Below are 19,260 nucleotides of genomic sequence, written 5' to 3'. Positions count from 1 at the left end.
AAAACCTAAGATGAACACATATTCATGCAGAGGTTGAAACTACACATGCAATTTTTCAGGAGGGCATTTACCTTTCTATGAATCTATGTGTACATGTCTGTTTGATTTAAAACCTTATACAATCAGACAACAGGAAATGCATAGAGATAACCTCTTGTTTGGCAGTAGCCTGGAAAAATATCGAAGATTGTGGAATTTCATGTAAATGCTTGACAGGAATGGGTAACACTTTTTAAAAAATGTTACCCATTCATCCAGCCATATGTGCCACATCCATATTTACAATAAACGTATAACTATTTTTATCTACACTTTCAAATTGTTTTAGTGAATAAAAAAAGTCCTCTTCTGCACATCCCATGAATGGTAATATACTTGTCTCTTGTCCGTCAGATGTGATGTGGATGTAAATGAGTGTGACCAGGACAACTGTGGAAACAGAGGAGAGTGTGTCAATACGTTCGGTTCGTTCTACTGCAACTGCTCAGATGGATACGAGGACCAGTTTTGCGACGATCAGGTCCCTGAAGATGACACAGAGGTAGAGTTTTAACTATGCACAAAGTTGGATTAAAAGAGTAATAAATCCTGGAGAAAATACTCCAGTAATTCATCTAATTATACTTGGGAGGCACAGTGAAAGTGCTAGGAGTTTTGAGAGACACGGACACCTGGAAGGATTTGTATCCTTGTCTCCACACTGAAGGAGTTAAAGTGTGGTAATGGGTGAATCACAGCTTTTATTTGAAGTTTGTCATGCTTATGACTTTTATTATGCATTACACTATGTTCCTTCTAGTGCAATTTCCAGATGCTTTCAAGTTGTCTGCAATGAAATGAAGTGTTTGACTGATTCTAAAATGGGTTAAGTTAATCTGTTTTTTTTCTCCATGTACTACTTAGCTTTTATAATGAAGTAAAACAAAGCAATCATGGAGGTTTATATATATATATATATATATATATATATATATATATATATAACATTTGCATATGATTTTTAAAAACACATTTTACAGCAGTAATATGAGTGATCCAAGTAAGGTTTTACACACATGCAGTGCCTTGCAAAAGCATTCATACCCTTAAAACCTTTTCACGTTTTGGTACATTTCTACCACACAGCTTCATTGTATTTATTAATATAAATAGAGCAGTTCTAAAAATGCCTCAAAGGTTATTTTTTAACAAAAAACACAATATGAAGGCCAATGAAGCCCACCAGATGAGAAGATGTGAATGAGTTCAAAGAGTTTGGCTGAGCCTTTTCTGCTTAATCACTACATTGGAAAGTCATGGTTTTTTTTTTCATTTCTTAGAAACAATTATTCTGCTTTGCCTGTAGAACAGGTAATGGCTGCAGACGTCTTCATTTATTGTATTCTTCAAATATCTACTTCAAAGATCTGCTTCTCATCACAAGATTGTGACAAGATTCTATTGTCCTTGTTAAATTGTTTTTATGTTGACAAACAACAACAGACAGATGTGGGACCTTGTAAGCACAAGTGTGATCCTTCTTAATTTTTGATTATAGATTTAATTTAGAAGACTCATGTTCGACATCCCAAAGACTGGTAATATGATTAGGATGAGTCAAAACTGAGATGTAGGTGTCATCAAGGATTCTCAATATTTAGTTACGTAAATGGATTACATAGATCTTTTCATAAAAGCAATATAAAACATCTCAAATATTAAGTTTGCTATTTTTTCATCACTGATTAAAAAGTAAATGGAAACATGTCTTTGGGACATTTTAAATATTTCTAAAATCACCATGTAAAAATACTGCATATTTGAAGTTGCAAATAGTTCAGAAAGTGCTTTTGATGTTTGTGAGAAAGCCATAAGAAGCAGGTTACATAATGGTTGTAACCTTTTACAACCAATATGCAGTAAACGTCTGGACTGAGCAAGATCTTCTGTCTTTCAAATATTGCTTAAGGAAAGAAAACTCATTTCTAACTGAAATGTCCACATTACCTATTCTGTTAAATAAAAAAGGAGCATTGATCATTTTCTTTTGCATGTAATGCTATAAATGGTGTTTCTGTCATTTGCTGCCAGAGTAACTAAAGCTGTTACCTGCATTACCTACTTTCATTTAACATGAATAAAATGCATTTTTGTTTTCAGTCTTACTGGGAAATGTTCCAAATTATAATAATGATAAAAGGTCTGATTTTCGCAGTTCCTTTTTCATACCTTGAGTTAATTTAATCTACTCACTATCCTAAAAGTTCGTGTATAGATGGAAATCTGGACTTCACCTCCATTTCATATTACCCTCATATGACTGCTTGACCTCAGTCAAAAGCAAAAACTCCAAACTTCACAGACTGATGGGGAAAAAAAGTTATTTTTACTTTTACTCTAGTTAAGTTTAATCATCTCAGCCGTTGCTGGGTTGTTGGATGTATTTGATCATTTTATAACCAGAAGTGGATCCTTCTCTTGGTCTTTCTCTACTTCCAGCACTTTTTTTTTTCTTACACTTTGAATAAGAAATGCTGAGTCCATGTTTTAATGATTTTTTTCTTCTTCTTCCTTTCAATGTTTTGCAGGCTGAGCCGCTGTCTTATGTTGGACCGGGGGAAATAATAGGCATTGGAGTGCTTGCCTTTGTCATCATTTTTCTCCTCATACTCTTCGTCGCCTTCAGGAAGAAAATCAAATTCCGGAAAGACTCCGACCCGGGTCCGGGAACCATGGCTGCTTCGGGCATCTCAGCTGTTTCCTCAGAAGCTAGCTACATGCTACACAAGACTGGAATGGGGGTCGAGGGAATTGAGTTCAAAGCTGTGCGTGTGCCTGGCTCACCGGCTACCACGGCAACCTATGGTGAGGTAGGAGGCTGCAGCGGAGGTCCTCCTCAGGTCATGGTGCGTCCTACTGCCCACTCTATCCTCCCGGGAACCGAGAGGACCACTTCCAGTGAAAGCAGTCAGGTGTCTAAGTGAACCTCATTCATTTCTATATCGCATTACAACCTAAATGACTGATCCTCAAATCCAGGCCTTGAGGTCTTGTGTCCCACAGCTTTTAGATGTGTCTCTGCTTCAGCAAACCTGACTCAAATAATGAGCTCATTAGCAGGATTCAGGTGTGTTAGGCCAGGAACACATCTAAAAGATGCAGTACAGTGCACACTCGTTTTTCGCGGGGGTTGCGTTCCGAAAAGAACCCGTGATTGGCGAAATCCATGAAGTAGTTACCTTTATTTTTTACAATTATTATACAGCATAATTAAATACTCTACATTGAAACCAAAGAACAAAACCTGTTTTCAGGCCCAAGCATTTTTTAACAAATAGAACACTTTCTTACAAATAACTACAGTAAAATAATAACTTTAATCATCAATATGAAGTAAAGTAGGACAAATTGTGACTCGCGTATTTCACTGTTCCTCTTTAAATTTCGTTGTCCTTGTGACAATGACAATAAAGATTTATCTCAGACTGTGACGCTGTGGCCTGACTTCGCGCTCTAGTGTCTTTTTCTTCTGAAGCCTGTGGTGCAGGTGTGTTTATCGGTATTGTTGCTCTTTTTTCTTCTGGGCAAAAATATTTGCCAAAATTTGCCAAGCTGTATTATGTATATTTAAATACCGTAACGTTATTGGGACACAGATAGAGAAGAAGCGCAGAGACTGTCTAGCCAATCAGGACGCAGAACACAATGCAGTCTGAAAAAAACTGCACAAAAAACTCAGTGAAGCAGCGAGGCCGTGAAAGGTGAACCGCGTTATAGCGAGGGTTCACTGTACACCAAACCTCGAGGCCTGGAGTTGGTACCTATTACAGTATATCTGAGATCCGAGTGTGTTTTATTTTTTTTATTTTTTTGTTCACCTTAAGAAACACAATTATGCCATACAATGATGTGTGCAGACGTTGAATGGCAGCTTGAAGTTTGTCAATAATTAGCTTCAAATCTCATAAAGTATAGTGTCATCTGTATAAAGTCACACTTCAGTTGTAGAAATATTCTTCCTTGTGAATTATTCTTATAAGAGTATATGCCTAGCTGTAGAGAACCTTTTAATGTGTGCCTGACTGTGTACAGACTGGTTGACAGATATCAAAAAATAAAATAAAATAACTAAAACAGGTACATTTGTTTTGCTAAGAGTAGTTCTTTCAGTTTATCAGGTTTAGGTGGCAATTACATTTTCATATGGGTTTGGATAATTTATTTATTTTAATAAATGAAAATCATCATTTCAAAACATACCTATTAATTACTCATATTAACTTTGTCAAATTAAACATTAGACATTGTTTGATGATCCAAGACATTTATGTTTTTAAAAAAAGAATAACAGAACAAATCTGCAGGGATATTTTTTTACAGCACTGTATTTAGTTTCTAAATCAAGTAAAATAATCTTAAATGTCTGTGTGCTGTAAACTTTAGGAAACAGCCAGTAATTATTAACAAGGGATATTTATTAGCTCTTTAATTGCAGAGAAAAAATTTATGCACTGCAGATTTAAAAATGCACAATATTTATAGGCATGCTGACCAAAACTTGAGTATAAATGGCTACTTAATACTTTCTGAATATTTTCCTATGTCTCTGCAGATGAGCAGCTTCCTCTCAGATGTGTCTAATGTCCGAGGTATGGCAAATAGGAGAGGAATTGCAGTGTGTAGCGTGGCACCCAATCTCCCCTCAGCATCGGCCCGCCGCCCGGAGCACAGTCCAGCCCACAAAGTCTCATGGGAGGGCAAGGAAACCAGAGAGAAAGTCCTGGACAGGCACAGAGACGAGAGGGAGGAAGAATGGGGGCAGAGGGCTTTTGAGCTGGAGAGAACCCAGAGGGATAACAGTCCGCAGGGTAAGGCTGTGGTGTCCTGCACACACTCACGTAAACACACGCAATCTGATTTCCAAAGGTAAAAGAGTACACAAGCCGTGAACTCATTGTGCTACCAACACACCACCATCTTCACTGCAAGAGCTTATTTCACAGTGATGTGTGCCTTTTGATCACAAACATCAAAGAAAACGGCCCTGAGTAGGCAAGAGTGCTTAAAATGTCATATTTTTAAGTTGTGTTCCTGTCATTTCACTTTTCTGTTGACTCAATAAATAATAATTTAACCCTCGGTCCCACTCCTCAAATTGGCAATTATGTCATCTTGGATCTGCCTAACTTCTCTTACATCTCTTGCACTTATGTATGAATGGTCAGAGTAATCAGGCAGAACTAATGCCTTATGTTTCTGCCCTACATTTCTTTATAAAAGTAAAATCCAGAATTAGTCATTGAAATTGGTCTCCATGAAACAATCCAAACCGTTCTCTCCGATGTAATTTTTTCCTTTTCGTTTTTGCATCAACGCTTCAAGGGCTCTGTCTTGGCTCAGATGTCTAGAAAGTGAAGGGAAGCAGTGAGACATTGTCAGATAGTTCCATTTTAGAGTGATATTTAGCTGTCGACCCTGTCAACAAGACTGCAGTTCAGTTTGTTCTCTGTCAATGAAATTATCAGGTTGCATTTCAGAGCAAAAGTGGATGTCAGATATTTTCGATTCGTTGTCCGAGCTGCGGGTTGAATAATACAGCTTCCAGCTGGAACTTCCTGCTCATTAATCATTGATTTCATCCTGTGAGAATAGGAAGTAAGTTGTTTTTTGTTTATTCCCCCTGCTGCGTGTATGCAGGGAAAATAAAGAATAGCATGCATAATCTACAAACACAGGAGGGACTATTAATTAAAATGTGATTGTGATAAATAGAAAACTAATAGCCAGATTACTGCATTAATGAGTAGTCTGAAGTGTCGCCTTTATAATATATTGAAGACTGTTTAGTTACTTGTTTATATACTTTATACTTGTAATGTTATACACGTTCTGCATCATGAATAAATACAATAGATTAATTAAATACTTGGTTAGCAAATTGAGGTCCTATATTGCTATGGTTTAGTAGCCAAAAACAGAAATTCTCATGAAATTAACTCCTTGACCAATTATATAACGGATTATAGAAAGCAATTTGTGACAAATGCATCTCTTGTTGGAAAGGAATCAGAAGCAAAACTCTCGGGGCTTAGCATTGGTCTTCTGTTTGGCTTAGGGTTAGTGATGCTAAGTATTTTCATTTCAAATATTATTAACTGTTTAACGAAGCGGTGAACAATAATGGTCAAATTTAAAAGTAGACAAGTTGCAAGTCTTCAACAAATTAATCATCCTAATGTTTAATTATTGCAGATAAGATAAGACACTTGATAAACACATAAAAATAAAAATATATATATAAATTAGGTATAATGATTACTTTTTGATCTTACCCAAATGCAGGCAGACCAGAGGTAGACATAAAGTGAGGAGTTTCAGCATAATAAAATAAGCTTACAATACTGGAGAGAAGTGAACAGGACATGGAACCAGAGAAATAGAGAATCCGGCAAGAAATAAACAAAATCTGGGAGACTAAATATTGACACACATATGGAAAATAACAAAAGAACAAGATGAACTATCAGAGTAAATCAAGTATTGATGTGACAGAAGAAAAGTACAAAACTGAGGGAGGACGACTAAACAACACAAAAGAAAGCTAAGACTCAAAATGAACTTCAAAAAGTAGAACAAGAACTATCACAAATCTAAGATAAATAAATCCAAATACACAGAAAACAAAACACAAGAATAAAAACAGAAACTAAGCACAACAATTAAACTAATATGCCAATAAATTCCTAAAAATTATGGACAAAGAAAAATTAACTGCCTATGGCAAACTTATATAACAAGACAATGATTAAAGCACATAAAAGTACCAAAACCGAAGCACAAAGTGGTCATGCCGCTTGAGATTTAATGGGACTTTAAAGAGTTTGAGTAAAGAGGGCATGTTCAAGGAGTGTGTTAGTGGGTGGAATAAAGAAAAACCTGTACTTTTAGCTGCATACATTAGCAAAACACAACTTAATCACTGGAGCACTAATGAAAAACAATGTAAAAGGATGAGGTTGAGAGTTTGCCTTTTTGCTAAGGCTAATTATTTGTAGAATTCTCTTCTCTTAATCAGACTCAGAACAGACGCATCTGCAGTGGCTGCTTTATTCCTTATGAGTGATGGTGCTGCATTACTGCACACATTCCCAAAGGAGCTTTACCAACTCCATATGAATATACAGCATGGTTCTAGAAAGCTGAAGGTGATGCCCAGGAAGCATTCTGCATCTGATGTATGTGAGTAGAAAAGCCAAACCCTGAATGGATAATAACAAAATGGCAGTCTTTAATCATTTTAATAAGACTGCTCAGTAATACAACTGATAGAACCAATTCCTTGCAGCAAGACGTTCTTGGGCTCCAGCCCCAGCCTGAGTTTAAATGTTTTCCCTTTTTCTTGTCCTAACAAATTATTTACCCGTTTGTGTTGGAATATTGTAAAATATTGTAGAAAAGCATGTCATTTTATGATTAAAAGATAACATTTGGAAAAGTTTAAGAGTAATAAAGGCTTTTGCAAAACTTGTTTTGTGATTCATTCAGAAAGTCAATCACATGTCTCATTACTTTTCTTTTTTTCTCCTCTTATCCCTGCATTAAGTCTTACTAATTTAGCAAAAGAAAAGTTGGAAAATAGACCACCTTAATTACACACAGGCATAGTTTCAACTTTTTATTTCTACACCATTTTGTTTAGCAAAGAAAATCCATTTTTTGGCCCTTGATTTTCACTTCGTTTGCCTTTTCCTTCCTTTTCACATTTGGAACAATTATGTGAAACCAGGCATTATATTGCTGTGAGATTAGAGCACCTGGAGGAGCAATGTACCTGTCTTTGCCCGGGTTCAACAGACCGTGTTGCAGACACTTTTAACAGCCACATGCCAACTCATTGTGACATCCAAGTACCTGCTGTGCCCTTTTGACACTCGTCTGACAAACAATCACTCAGAAGCAAGCGGGTTCTTTGAAAGGATACAACCTTCCAAATAACTGCAAAGAAAAGCGGTGTCAGGGATCACTCTGATTTGTAAGCATCCATTTATTTGAAATGCACCTCTGTTGACATGCAAGTCAAAGGTAACTAAAGAAATCTGGATGATTTCTCCACATGAAATTTAAGTTGACTCTTCTGCCCACATAAAATGTCAGGTTTAGATCTTGAAGTTGAGAGCTTTGGTTTCTGCTTTGCAGATAGCCCAAACACAAAAGGGTTTTAAAACTTATTTCTGTCAATACGAATGCATCACCGCATCCTTTAGTTGATAAACTTTTTAAGAATTCAATTCTTCTTTGGGATGTTTATTTTCAGTCTTGCTCAGAAGAGAAACAGATGAACAAATATACCAAAATCCAGCATAATACTTCTCGATTTTGCAGACGGTGGTAAAAAGAGCACTCAAAATAAAACTTCTTCATTTCAAAAGTAGTTTGCTCAGCAAATGACTTACAGATACTGAAGACACTGCAGCTAAAATGAAATAGTTTATCAAAACTGATTCAGAAGTGAATAAATGATCGATTCGGGCTGTTTTCTTTCAATCCAGGTACAACTGCATAGAAATCGGATTTTAAGTTATGTTTGAAAAAAAGGTTTTTCTTTTTGACAATCAAGTAGACAGTAGTGTTCATTGTAGCATCCTTTCTATCCACAATGGTCTTCCTTCATGTAATTTAACTCAATTTGTAACCGTCAATGTGAGATTATGATCATTTTCATGCACTTCATGAATTCATCTCCTGTGAAATAACCCCAGTTTCTTCTCAGTGTATCTGTTTAGTTTTCTTTCTTTTTCTCCCTCTGAATTGATCTTCATTTTTTAAAAGTAATCAGCCTTTCAGCTATTTGTGGGATTTAAAAAGAATTTGAGTTGTAAGTGTGGCTGCACGTCAAAAAATTACATCTGCACTCTACACTTTTAATGTTTTAAAAGGATGGTTTCTTAAATCTAAAAAGCTCTGTTCCTTTTTTCCAGTTACGCGACACAGAACATTTTAAAATAATGTAATTGACTTGTTTCACTAAAGCTTGTAAGATTAAAACTTTAAGTGTTCTATGCAATTTAATAATATAGTTGAAAGTTAAAACTTGTATCATTAATGTACTTTGTAACTTCATTTTATTTTTAATTTACATGATTCATTTTATATGTAATATATATGTTTCAGAGCTAGTGGAGGAGGACGTGTCGTGTCTCTCAGACTCCACCTCTGATGAGCGCTCCCTCAGTTCCTACACCTCTGAGTCCATTGATGACAATGGTAGGAATGGATGACTGAAACCACTTTACAATGCACTGGGCTTATTAAAAGGAGGACATTATGTAAAATCAACAATTTTGAGCTTTATATTATGTTACAATGTCATTTCCTCATTAAAAACATTCTTGGAGTGTTTTTATTCGTTCATTGAAGTTTGAGGAATCCTTGAATCTCCTACGGCAACCATTCAACATTTGCTCACACAAGGCACTGCCACTGCAGTGTCCAGATGAGTCTCCATCCGCCAGTCAGCATCCTTTGTTTGTTTTGAGAATTTTCTTGGGATTAAATGACATCTGGCATTTGCCTTCCTCCATCTGTGTCATATTACAAGTTGAACAATGAAGAAGTATAGGCAAAGTTTCCCCACTCTCTGTATACAATACTGTGAACAAGTATTTGTTCTCTTTCATATTTCTTGTTGTTTTTGGTTTTTCAGATCACATAACAAATTTTAATATCAGACAGAGAAAAGCTGAGTTAGTAAAATGCAATCTACAAAATAATTAGCAATTACTCAAAATTACTCCAAGAGCACAATGACAACTCAATCCGGATATTATCAAAAGGAAACTTAGAACAGCATCTAAAGCATGGTAGTCCTCACTTATTCTACTTCTGTCATATTTAAGTGAGATGAGATGAAGACATTGTAGTATTTTATATATAATGTATATCACATGTATAAAAATGTTTGTAAGAATAACATGTCCCCTCTTTGTGTTTTCAACATGTGTGCCCACAGCCATTTGCATTCTTGTATATCACAGTGACATAATGAAAAATGCACTGACGTTGTTTCTTTCTTCTATTTTTCTCTTTGTGTTTTCCTTCTAGCATCCATAGTCACAGTCATACGTCTAGTCAATGATGCTGTTGATGATATTGAAAGTGAAGGTATGAAAGAACATCTTCTGTTAACTCCTCTTTCTCTTTTGTGCCCGTCTTCTGTTGCCAAATTCTTTGTTCAGCGGCAGAGCAAAAAGATACAGTGAGCTGAAAGCAGCCCAGGCTGTGCCTTGAATCCCTGTTCTTATTAAGAATAAAACATCCTGCTTAGATTTTCAATATTTTGTCAGTTTCTGACACCGCGTCTCTCTCTACTTCAATTTTCCCTCTTTGGTTCCTGTGTTGTTTGTCTCCGGCTTTCTCTGACTTTGGCTTTCTCTCTCCCTTTGAAGTGTCACACATGGACAAAGAACAGCAGTGGAACAGCCCGGGTGAGTGAGACGCAAAGCAGCTGAAAAACATCTTATTAAAAACCCATCCCTCTGACTTCCCTTACCGAACTCTTATCCTAAGCCCGACCTATTGTATACTTTACATTGTGTTCTATTAAAGTGTTCATTGCACCCAATTCTCTAGAGATCATCAGATTTCCTTTAAGCCAATATATTGATATATTTTGTGGTTCATACTTTAAATGTTAAAGCATTTCCACAAGCTGTCTTCTGATTGGTGGTTCTAGTGGATTTCTATAAATTTGTATATCATCAGAGATAATATATTTGCAGAGAGTGATGTATAATGTCTATTTTGTTTTGTAGATTTTACAAACAGGAACCAATTAGGGGCCCATAGAAAAAAGAGCAGCACGCTAATAGAAAAATAGGAAATGTAATTTTTAAGGGTTGTTGTTCAGGTTTACAGAAATATTAGCATTCTGAAGACATTTCCTATGTACTGCACTGCGCTCAGTAGTTGTTTGGCCCTCCTTTAATGATCATATTGTTCATAAACGTTACATATGTGCTTTAAATGTGCCTTCACAATCATCCCAAATTTTATTCAGCATTTTCTTTCTACAAGATGTTTTTCTTCCACTTAACCTTCCACTAATATGTTTGGGTATAGCCCTCTGTGAACAAAGATTTTTGTTTCTCATCCTCCTCAATTCAACAGTCTTCCTCGTGATTGTCTTTTCATAATAAAAAAAATTGTATTATAAATGCTGTTTTTCTCTTGGTCTTAGATTCAATTGTTTGACCCATACCTTTCGAATCTTAAAAAAAAATTATGGATAAATTCCTGCCACAAGGGCACCATCAACGCTTTTTGTTCCATCTGACTACAAAAATGAAAAACGCCAAGCTTCTAACATGAGTTCCCTCTCATCTCACCAAAACAGCTCAGCTCATCGTGGCATGTACAGTACATGGGATTTCTTGGCATTTCTTGTGTTCTCTGAAGTGGAGGAGTTGGCAGCGCATCTTTACTGTGGGTGGGTGGGATTGGGTTTTGCTCCGGTGTATCCCACAGATGTTCAAGCAGATTCGAGGCCCGGTAACCACCTTGGACTATTTATTGTTTTACTCAAGCTTCCGTTAGCAATTTTTCCAGTTCTGGGTGGGTTGTACTGTCTGTCTAGAAAAGCTGCCACACATTAGGAGCGCAATTTGTAAAGCATCATTTGAAACAACATTGTATAGAGTTTATCTGGAACAGAAAATAATACTGTTAGCTCTTTGAAACATCTGATTTCAACACAGTTTTGTTTAAAATGTGGACCAAAATAAAAGCATGGGGTCACATTTTTCCATGAGACAAGCTATTTTACTGTTAATTATCTGTTTAAGCAAAGAAAAGCTTTCACCCCAGCCTTTCAGACAGTCTCAGAGGATTTTAAGGGCACTTTGAGCCCTTAAAATCACTTCTGCACATAACAGCAGAGAAAAAGGCAGCTTCTAATACTTTCGCTCTCACACTAAATAGGACACCAGCCACAGTTTGACCACTGACTTTTTTCTCCTGATGAATAAATGCATTGGTTTGCTTTTACAAAGAATACCCAGTTAGGCACCTACAGAATAAGATCAGTGTGTCCCTCCCTGCTACTGCTGCAGTCTTACAGTCAATATTAACTGGCACATAGTTACAGAATCTGTTTGTTCTCAGTTTCCCTAAATTTCCTAGGCCTAACAAGCATTTCATGTCTGACTCTGTGCAAAGCTGCATTTATCTCCACACATCACCAGCTTACTGAAGTACAATAAAGCCTACACATGAAATAATACCACACATGTAAAATACATGGCTGAATTGTTTTTAATGCTGCATAAGTGCACATACTTAATTACACATGTAATGCAAGATTAATCCCCTTGTAGAACTTAAAGCGCTTAATCAGTAAAAATTCAAAAAGGAGTTTGTTTGGCTTTTTTTTATGAAAAGCTTAATCAACAAAAATCAGTATTCAGCTTCTGTGGAATAAAATAGAAAAGTGGAGCTAATTCTACAGCTAAATTAGATGGTTACAGAGGCTAATTATTCTAGAAAGGGCTAAGCAACTAAGCTGTATTTGAAAGAGGCGAGACAGATGGAAAACGGGGATATTGAACAGATAATTAATTAACGAGCATTGAATCAGATGAAAACATGCTAGAAACGATTGAATAATACAACTGCAAGTATGGTAATCGGAGCCTAAATTAGTAAAGATTTATCCTGGAAAACGGGCCAGCAGTCTTTATGGTTAAAATAAATCCTCTTTTTACTAGTGTCATCCTGTCTCCGCAGATTGTGTGTGAGACACAGAGCAGGTTCTCCCCTCTCACTTTTCCATAGAATTTTTTGTCCAGACTTAGGAAAAGCCCAATAAAAGCTTTGAAGAGCAACACAAACGAGCCACATTCAGAGTCATCTTGTCTTACTGCCGCAGCCCATGGAGTCGCCCATTTTAGATTCATTCCATTATACATATTTGCAAATATTAATTAAATGAAATACTTAAACTTAATATGGGTTGGTATAAATATTAAGACATTAAAAATGTCAGTTGGGTTTTTTACTCCATGCACTAAATAGCTTACTATTATTGCTAAAATTATGATTATGTAAACATTTAAGACTGAAAAGGAATCTTTGTCCATTTATTGTACCAAAATAGCTTTCTGTACAACTGCTCACTTCTATCATTGCATTATAGATAATATGTGCACATATAGATCATGTGCTCTTGATTTTCTTTGTTTGTGTTTATGCCCATTTACTGTACATCTATTAGTAATATCCTCCTGTTATCATGCATTGCTTCAATATTCTTCCCCAAGTCTTTTTTCTGTATTCAGAGTTTGCTTTTGGACTGCATCGTCCACGTTTTTCTGTCCGATGAGATGTTTGTTTTGTTTCCATTTCACCAATAGCGAGGCACCACCTGCAGAACAAGGATAAGATTTGTGTAGAGTTCGTCAAAGAGTACACTGTGGATTGTAAGAGCATGTATTTATTTATTTATTCCCTCTTTTACTATTATTTTTTTTTATATTCCAACCAGAGACCCAGATATTTCAGCAGCAATAGCATGCAGAGAAAGAAAATCCCATTTTTTTGTGGTTTGTTGGCATGGACGTCTAATAAATATTTCTTGTCCGTGTGTGTCTTGCATTGCACCCCAGGAGCTGGCATTCTCCAGGACACTAATGAAGTGTACGCTTTATCCCACATAGAGACTGACCCCACTGGCTCCTCTCACTTCATCAATATGATACCTTTTCACTCACAGCTCATTAGCCAAACCATGAATTATGCAGCCTGTATGTTGTAGTTTGTAGGAAGTTGTGATTTACTATGTTTTCTCACAATAATTAATTTCAATGAAGAGCACATATCAAAGTATTGCATTTTGTTGCATTCATAATTTGTGCAATAATAAATATTCCAAAATGAGGTAAACACACTGGAAATTTCTTAGTAAGCCTCATAACTGGCTTGCAAATTCTCAGATGGTTTATACTCGTTAAGAAAATGATTTATACCGCAGAGAAAGTATTGAAGAGCTTAAAAGAGATGTACATTTTATTAATGCAAAAATAATTACTGGCATGTGTTGTGCCTTACAAACATATTTATCCCCATTTGAAAATTGTAGTAAAAATCAGATTACACTTATCAAGACACAGGAAATGAAAAACCTATTAAATACAAATCCTATTTGTAATTTACAATCTCAGTGAAAGTCTTGGCCTCTTCCAATGGGGTAATATACTGTATATATATATTTAAATTTTCAGTTCAAAATCAAACAACATTACTTCAAAATTAATCAAAATATAAAATGAATCTTTGTGTGAATCACTCATAAAGGTGGAACTGGCATAAAGTGCAATGAATGTTCAATATTTAACCGATTTCAGACAATGAATTTGTAAGACAAAATTAAATAAAATAACTACTAATATACTATAGATATAACTTTGATAAACAAAAGTTAAAATAGTTGTTCAAATAGACATATTGGGCAGCATACAGAAAACAACTGCTTTGAATTGATTGAGCAATTGATATCTTGACTGTTCTATTCATGTGTCCCTCTAGACTCTAGGTCTGCAGAAAAAGCTATGGCGGATGGGATTTGGCCCCTGGGCCTTGAGTTTGACATGTGGTTAAGATCAAAGGATGGATGTGTTGGAATGACCTAGTCAAAATCCATTTCAGATCTTTTCTGCAAAATTATATTATTCCTGCACTTTTCAAATTTGGATTTGTAAAGCCTTTTAAAAAACATGCATACATTTTCTTATGACTATATTTTAATGGAGGTCTATCACATAAAATCCTAATAAGATACAATAAAAGTCATTTTAAAGAGACAAATGTAAAAAAAAGTTAATGATGTATAAATGCTTTTCTATGGCACAGTAGTTTGTTGCTTGGCTCGCCTCAGTCAACTTCCTGTAGTTACAATTATGAAATGGTTTTGAAAGTGCTGCTATGTTTTACTGATGTGAAACCCATTAAAACGATCATATCATTCCTCCTCACACTGTCCAAAAGACAGTTAAAGCAGTTGTTTTTTTATACTAAGGACTTCATGCCTAAAGCAGATTAGCATCATTAGACTTCATGTAGTGGGGCCTCGGGCTCATAAAGCAGCATGTGAGCTTATATATTTCAGCTCCTCATTAAAATAATATTTCTTGTCCATAAAACACTTCAAAACCACCTAAAGAGTTGCTCTCTGTCTTTTCTTTTTCAGCATACCAGCGGGAGACTTCCTTCCAGAGTTTGAGCTGGCTGTCACCGTCACGGCTGCATCCGCCAGAGGTGGGATACCATTACAACCTCAGTGACGCCCAGCAGAACATCAGACGTGGAGGCAGCACACGCTCCCTCCAGCTTGACTCCAGAATGATGAGCTGCAGCGGTGACAGAGGCCATGAGTGGGGCCAGGAGAACAGGAGGAGGACCTTCCAGTGGGAGAGGAATCAGTCTGGCGAGTGGGAAAGAAGACAAACTGTGCACAGAGATGAAAAGAGGGGACACGAAGGGGAAGGGAAAAAGACGGAGATGAGAAGCAGGGATGTGGCGGCGCACCACAGAGAACATCTGCAGCTGCATGGCCGTGACAGTGTTGAAGACAGCTCCTCGCCTATTTACGAGGAGTACAGAGAGGCCTGCCATGATCCAGAGCCAAATGACGACTCAGAGAGTCTCTATGACACTCTACCGCCAACAAGGCGAGCGTACGAGGGATACCCGTCGAGCCCACCGGGCCTCAACCTGCACCCGGCTCAACTCATGCCCCCTTTGAGGGCCTGGGATCTACAGGAGGAGGAATGGAGGCGATCACAGGAGGAACAGGAAGGACTTGGCTCTGCCGGTCTGAGCGGTTCTGGAGATGAGCTAGAAAGACTTCTGAACCTGGTGTCGCTCAGAGCCAGGAGAGCCACTCGGACAAATAGAACCTCTACCGGATCTGAGCCAACAGGAAGCTGGGAAGGGTGTAAATGAACCACTAACCAGACTGTTTACAGAATATTTAAAGCGTTTATTAATCCTTTATGAACAGCAGAGAGGCAGCGATTCTCTCTGACTTTACTTTGTATTTATAGTACAACACCTCTGCTGCAGCATCTAAAAATAATTGTACAGGAATATTAAAAAAAGACACACATGTGTCTGTTATGCTTATCCTGGTGTAAACAAGCACTAATCCACCACCAATCCCCTGGATCTTCGATAAGCTGCAGGAATCAGAGGAAATTCATGTGTTCTCTCAACGCCTTCACCTGTGCCGCGTGAGAATCGTCTGCGATTGGCTGTGAATCAAAGCCGTTACATTTATTATTTAGAGCCACTGAAGCACTGCATTCATCTGTTTCTCTGTTGTTGTTTGGGGTAGGGAGGATGATACCAACGTACGTCTATGTGTTGCTGTGTGGTTCGTACATTGTATTTTTCCAAACATGCAAGCACACACACACACACACACACACAAAATCGCTGTGTGAACTCAGCCTCACATTTCTTAGAGCTTTTATTATTTTCACTGGCACATGCTTGGGGTTGTTTGGGAGAGATCTTTTCACCCACGTCCTACTACACACAGCCTGAGCTGAGCTATTAAGATTACCAATGCTGATACCTGGGGGGATTTTTCCTTAATCATTCAATTATTCTATGAATATTTATTTGATAACTACTCATTTGTGAGAGCCTCTTTCGTGAACACACATCATGGATGTTATGTATTTTAAATTTTTGGCAACAGTTGTGGTTTTCTTTTTTTCCCTTGCTTTAAATTTATGCGTGAAAAGGCCTTTTAACATGTCTGATTTTGTAATTGGTATAAAGTGATTTGAAAAAGCTTTCAGACTCTTTGAAATTTTTAACCTTTTGTCTTGTCCCAATTTTCATGGGATTTGTGTAATTGACAAACCAGGTAGTGTATATTTTTGAAGTACAAGAAAAATGAATTTTTTTATTTTTCTTTTTATATAAAAATATCTAGCAACTAAATAAAATTCAGGGTAATACATTTCCTTTAGAAGTCACCCAATTCATTAACTGGAGTCCACATATGTTCCAATACTAGTTCTAATTCTGGTATAAATATGTCATGATACACGGTGAAGAGGAAACGCTGTGGACCCTGGTTGAAATTAAGAAATGATGATTTTAATGATGAAGTCAGCAATACGAAGTCCAAAAATCCAGTCAGCACAGAAATGAGCGGAAGGCTAAAGCTCATCTACTGGTAGCAACTGGTTGACACAACTAATAACTGACAGCAGACAAGGCTAGACGAGATGACTAAGACTGCTCGACACACTAGACAGATTAGACAAGGACCCGACAAGGAACACAGGTGGGATTAAATACACATAGGGTAATCAGGGAAATGAGACACAGCTGGGAACAATCAAGGGGTAGCCAGGACAACACCGAGACTAAATTAACTGAAAAACTGAAAACAGAAACCTAAATTAACACAGAGAAAAACCCAAATCAACACAAAATAAAGTTGTTCAGTGAAGGCCTTTGTGGTTTATGAAATTAGTTTTATGGACAAACAAGATTATGAAGACCAAGGTATAGCAGAACTGTAAACATTTCAGCTCATGACTGTTTTACCTAAACAGACGATCCAGGGGAGGAGAGCTTTATTTGAGAGGCCTGTGGTATTTGTGTAGGACCTACTGAGATGCAGACCTCAGGTGCAGGAATCTGTCAACAACTATTTATGTCACTGGAGAATTCTGGCCTTTATCAGAGAGTGGCAAGAAGGAATTTATTGTTAAAACATATTCACATATAAAGCATATTCATGTCTTACAGTGGTCCAGTCAAAGTACAGAGCTGAATAAAATGTATAAAGCCTGAGCTATTTTACAAAGAATGACGACACAAAAAACTATTCTCTAGATGTGCAAAGCTGGTAGAAACATACCTCAAAAAACCTGCAGGCCTCATTTCAGTGATGAAGCCAAATACATGTCATTCTTTAATTTTTAAAATTATTTGAAAGCCACATATTTTTTTCTTCCATTTCACAAATGCACAACTTTGTGACAGTTTATTACATTGTATCCCAATAAAAAAACACATTGAAATTTGTGACTGTAAACTGATGAAATATGAAAAGGTTACATGTATACGAATATTTTTGCCATGTACTGTAAAATTTGTGTGTATTCCTCAGACAGACTGAAGGACAGAAGCCCACCCTTTGTACTCATGTTAACAGGAGAAGTGGATTCTAAGACATTTTGTGTTGAAAGGCTCAGAAAATATGTGGAAATGCAACAGTGACATGCAGAATCACTCAACCCTGGATATGCACATGGCTGGCGCTCTGATAGTACAGGGGAAATGTTGTTGTGTTTTCCATTCATGCACAACAAAGGGAAAGCAAATGGGAATAAATTTACTCCATGTTGAACAACACATGAATTAGAAGTTGGAGAATTTCGGGGCAAACTGGATAAAGCATTCCAGAGTCCAGCGCAACTGTGGACAGGAAACAAGCCTGATTAAATATCTTCTTTATAACTATAAAGAATGTCAAATCCTTCTTTTAACTGATGCTCATGATATAAAGTACATGTCCAGATAGGCAGGATTAGAAAAAAGAAAACATTTACATGTCACTAAGGGATATAAACACGACATGCAAGGTGAAGAGTGTAAATGCAAATCATCCACATTTGACAGCATGTAATGAAATTCAAGGGCAGACTATTTTGCTGAATTGATTTGCTGAAAGAATGCAGAGAATTTCAAATTGAAAGGTACTCTCCCCAAGGACTCTGTGAAAGTACTCCGGCATCAGCCACTAATGGCCACGTGTCCCGTGGCCCGTCTTAACGCGGTCATTATCAGTCTCAGTGTCAGCGAAGGCAGCCGAGTCTCTCAGTGTGAGGCCTATCAATCCATCCATGCATTCCAGTTACTCATTCTTATTCCGCTCTGCCCTGTCAGAGGGCTTCTGAAGCGTGTCCCCGCTTCGCACGAGGCAACGGGCTGGGAAACATCCCAGACAGGTCAGACTAACACGTGGACAAACACATTCACACCTGTGGGCACTTTACAGCTTCCAGTTCACCTGGTCTGAATATCTGTAGACTGTGGAAGAAAATGCCTCAGCCCACACCCATAACACCCTCACCCCGCCAGCAGGAGGTCTGACGTTAAAACCCAGAAAATTCAACAAGGAATAGCAACTTCTGATGGCTGAAATAAGCCTTCTATGTCACAACTGACTCATCTTGTAAACTTCTTTTAATGGCTAATGGGTTT

General features: G+C 37.2%; 1 protein-coding gene across 1 annotated transcript in view; it reads left to right on the top strand.

Annotated features, from left to right (window-relative positions):
* The window catches only part of fat3b (FAT atypical cadherin 3b), an 80,709-nt gene extending 63,880 nt beyond the window's left edge, over positions 1-16,829 (top strand). The window contains exons 48-55 of the mRNA XM_028031399.1: positions 394-541; positions 2,568-2,951; positions 4,592-4,847; positions 9,151-9,243; positions 10,081-10,140; positions 10,425-10,463; positions 13,386-13,451; positions 15,218-16,829. Coding sequence (XP_027887200.1) covers positions 394-541; positions 2,568-2,951; positions 4,592-4,847; positions 9,151-9,243; positions 10,081-10,140; positions 10,425-10,463; positions 13,386-13,451; positions 15,218-15,972 — 1,801 coding nt within the window. The 3' untranslated portion in view covers positions 15,973-16,829. The remainder of the gene's footprint in view (positions 1-393; positions 542-2,567; positions 2,952-4,591; positions 4,848-9,150; positions 9,244-10,080; positions 10,141-10,424; positions 10,464-13,385; positions 13,452-15,217) is intronic.
* Positions 16,830-19,260: the final 2,431 nt, after the last annotated feature.

Source organism: Xiphophorus couchianus, chromosome 11 (assembly GCF_001444195.1).
Source record: "Xiphophorus couchianus chromosome 11, X_couchianus-1.0, whole genome shotgun sequence".
Lineage (NCBI taxonomy): Eukaryota > Metazoa > Chordata > Actinopteri > Cyprinodontiformes > Poeciliidae > Xiphophorus > Xiphophorus couchianus.
This window is presented reverse-complemented; position numbering and strand designations above follow the sequence as displayed.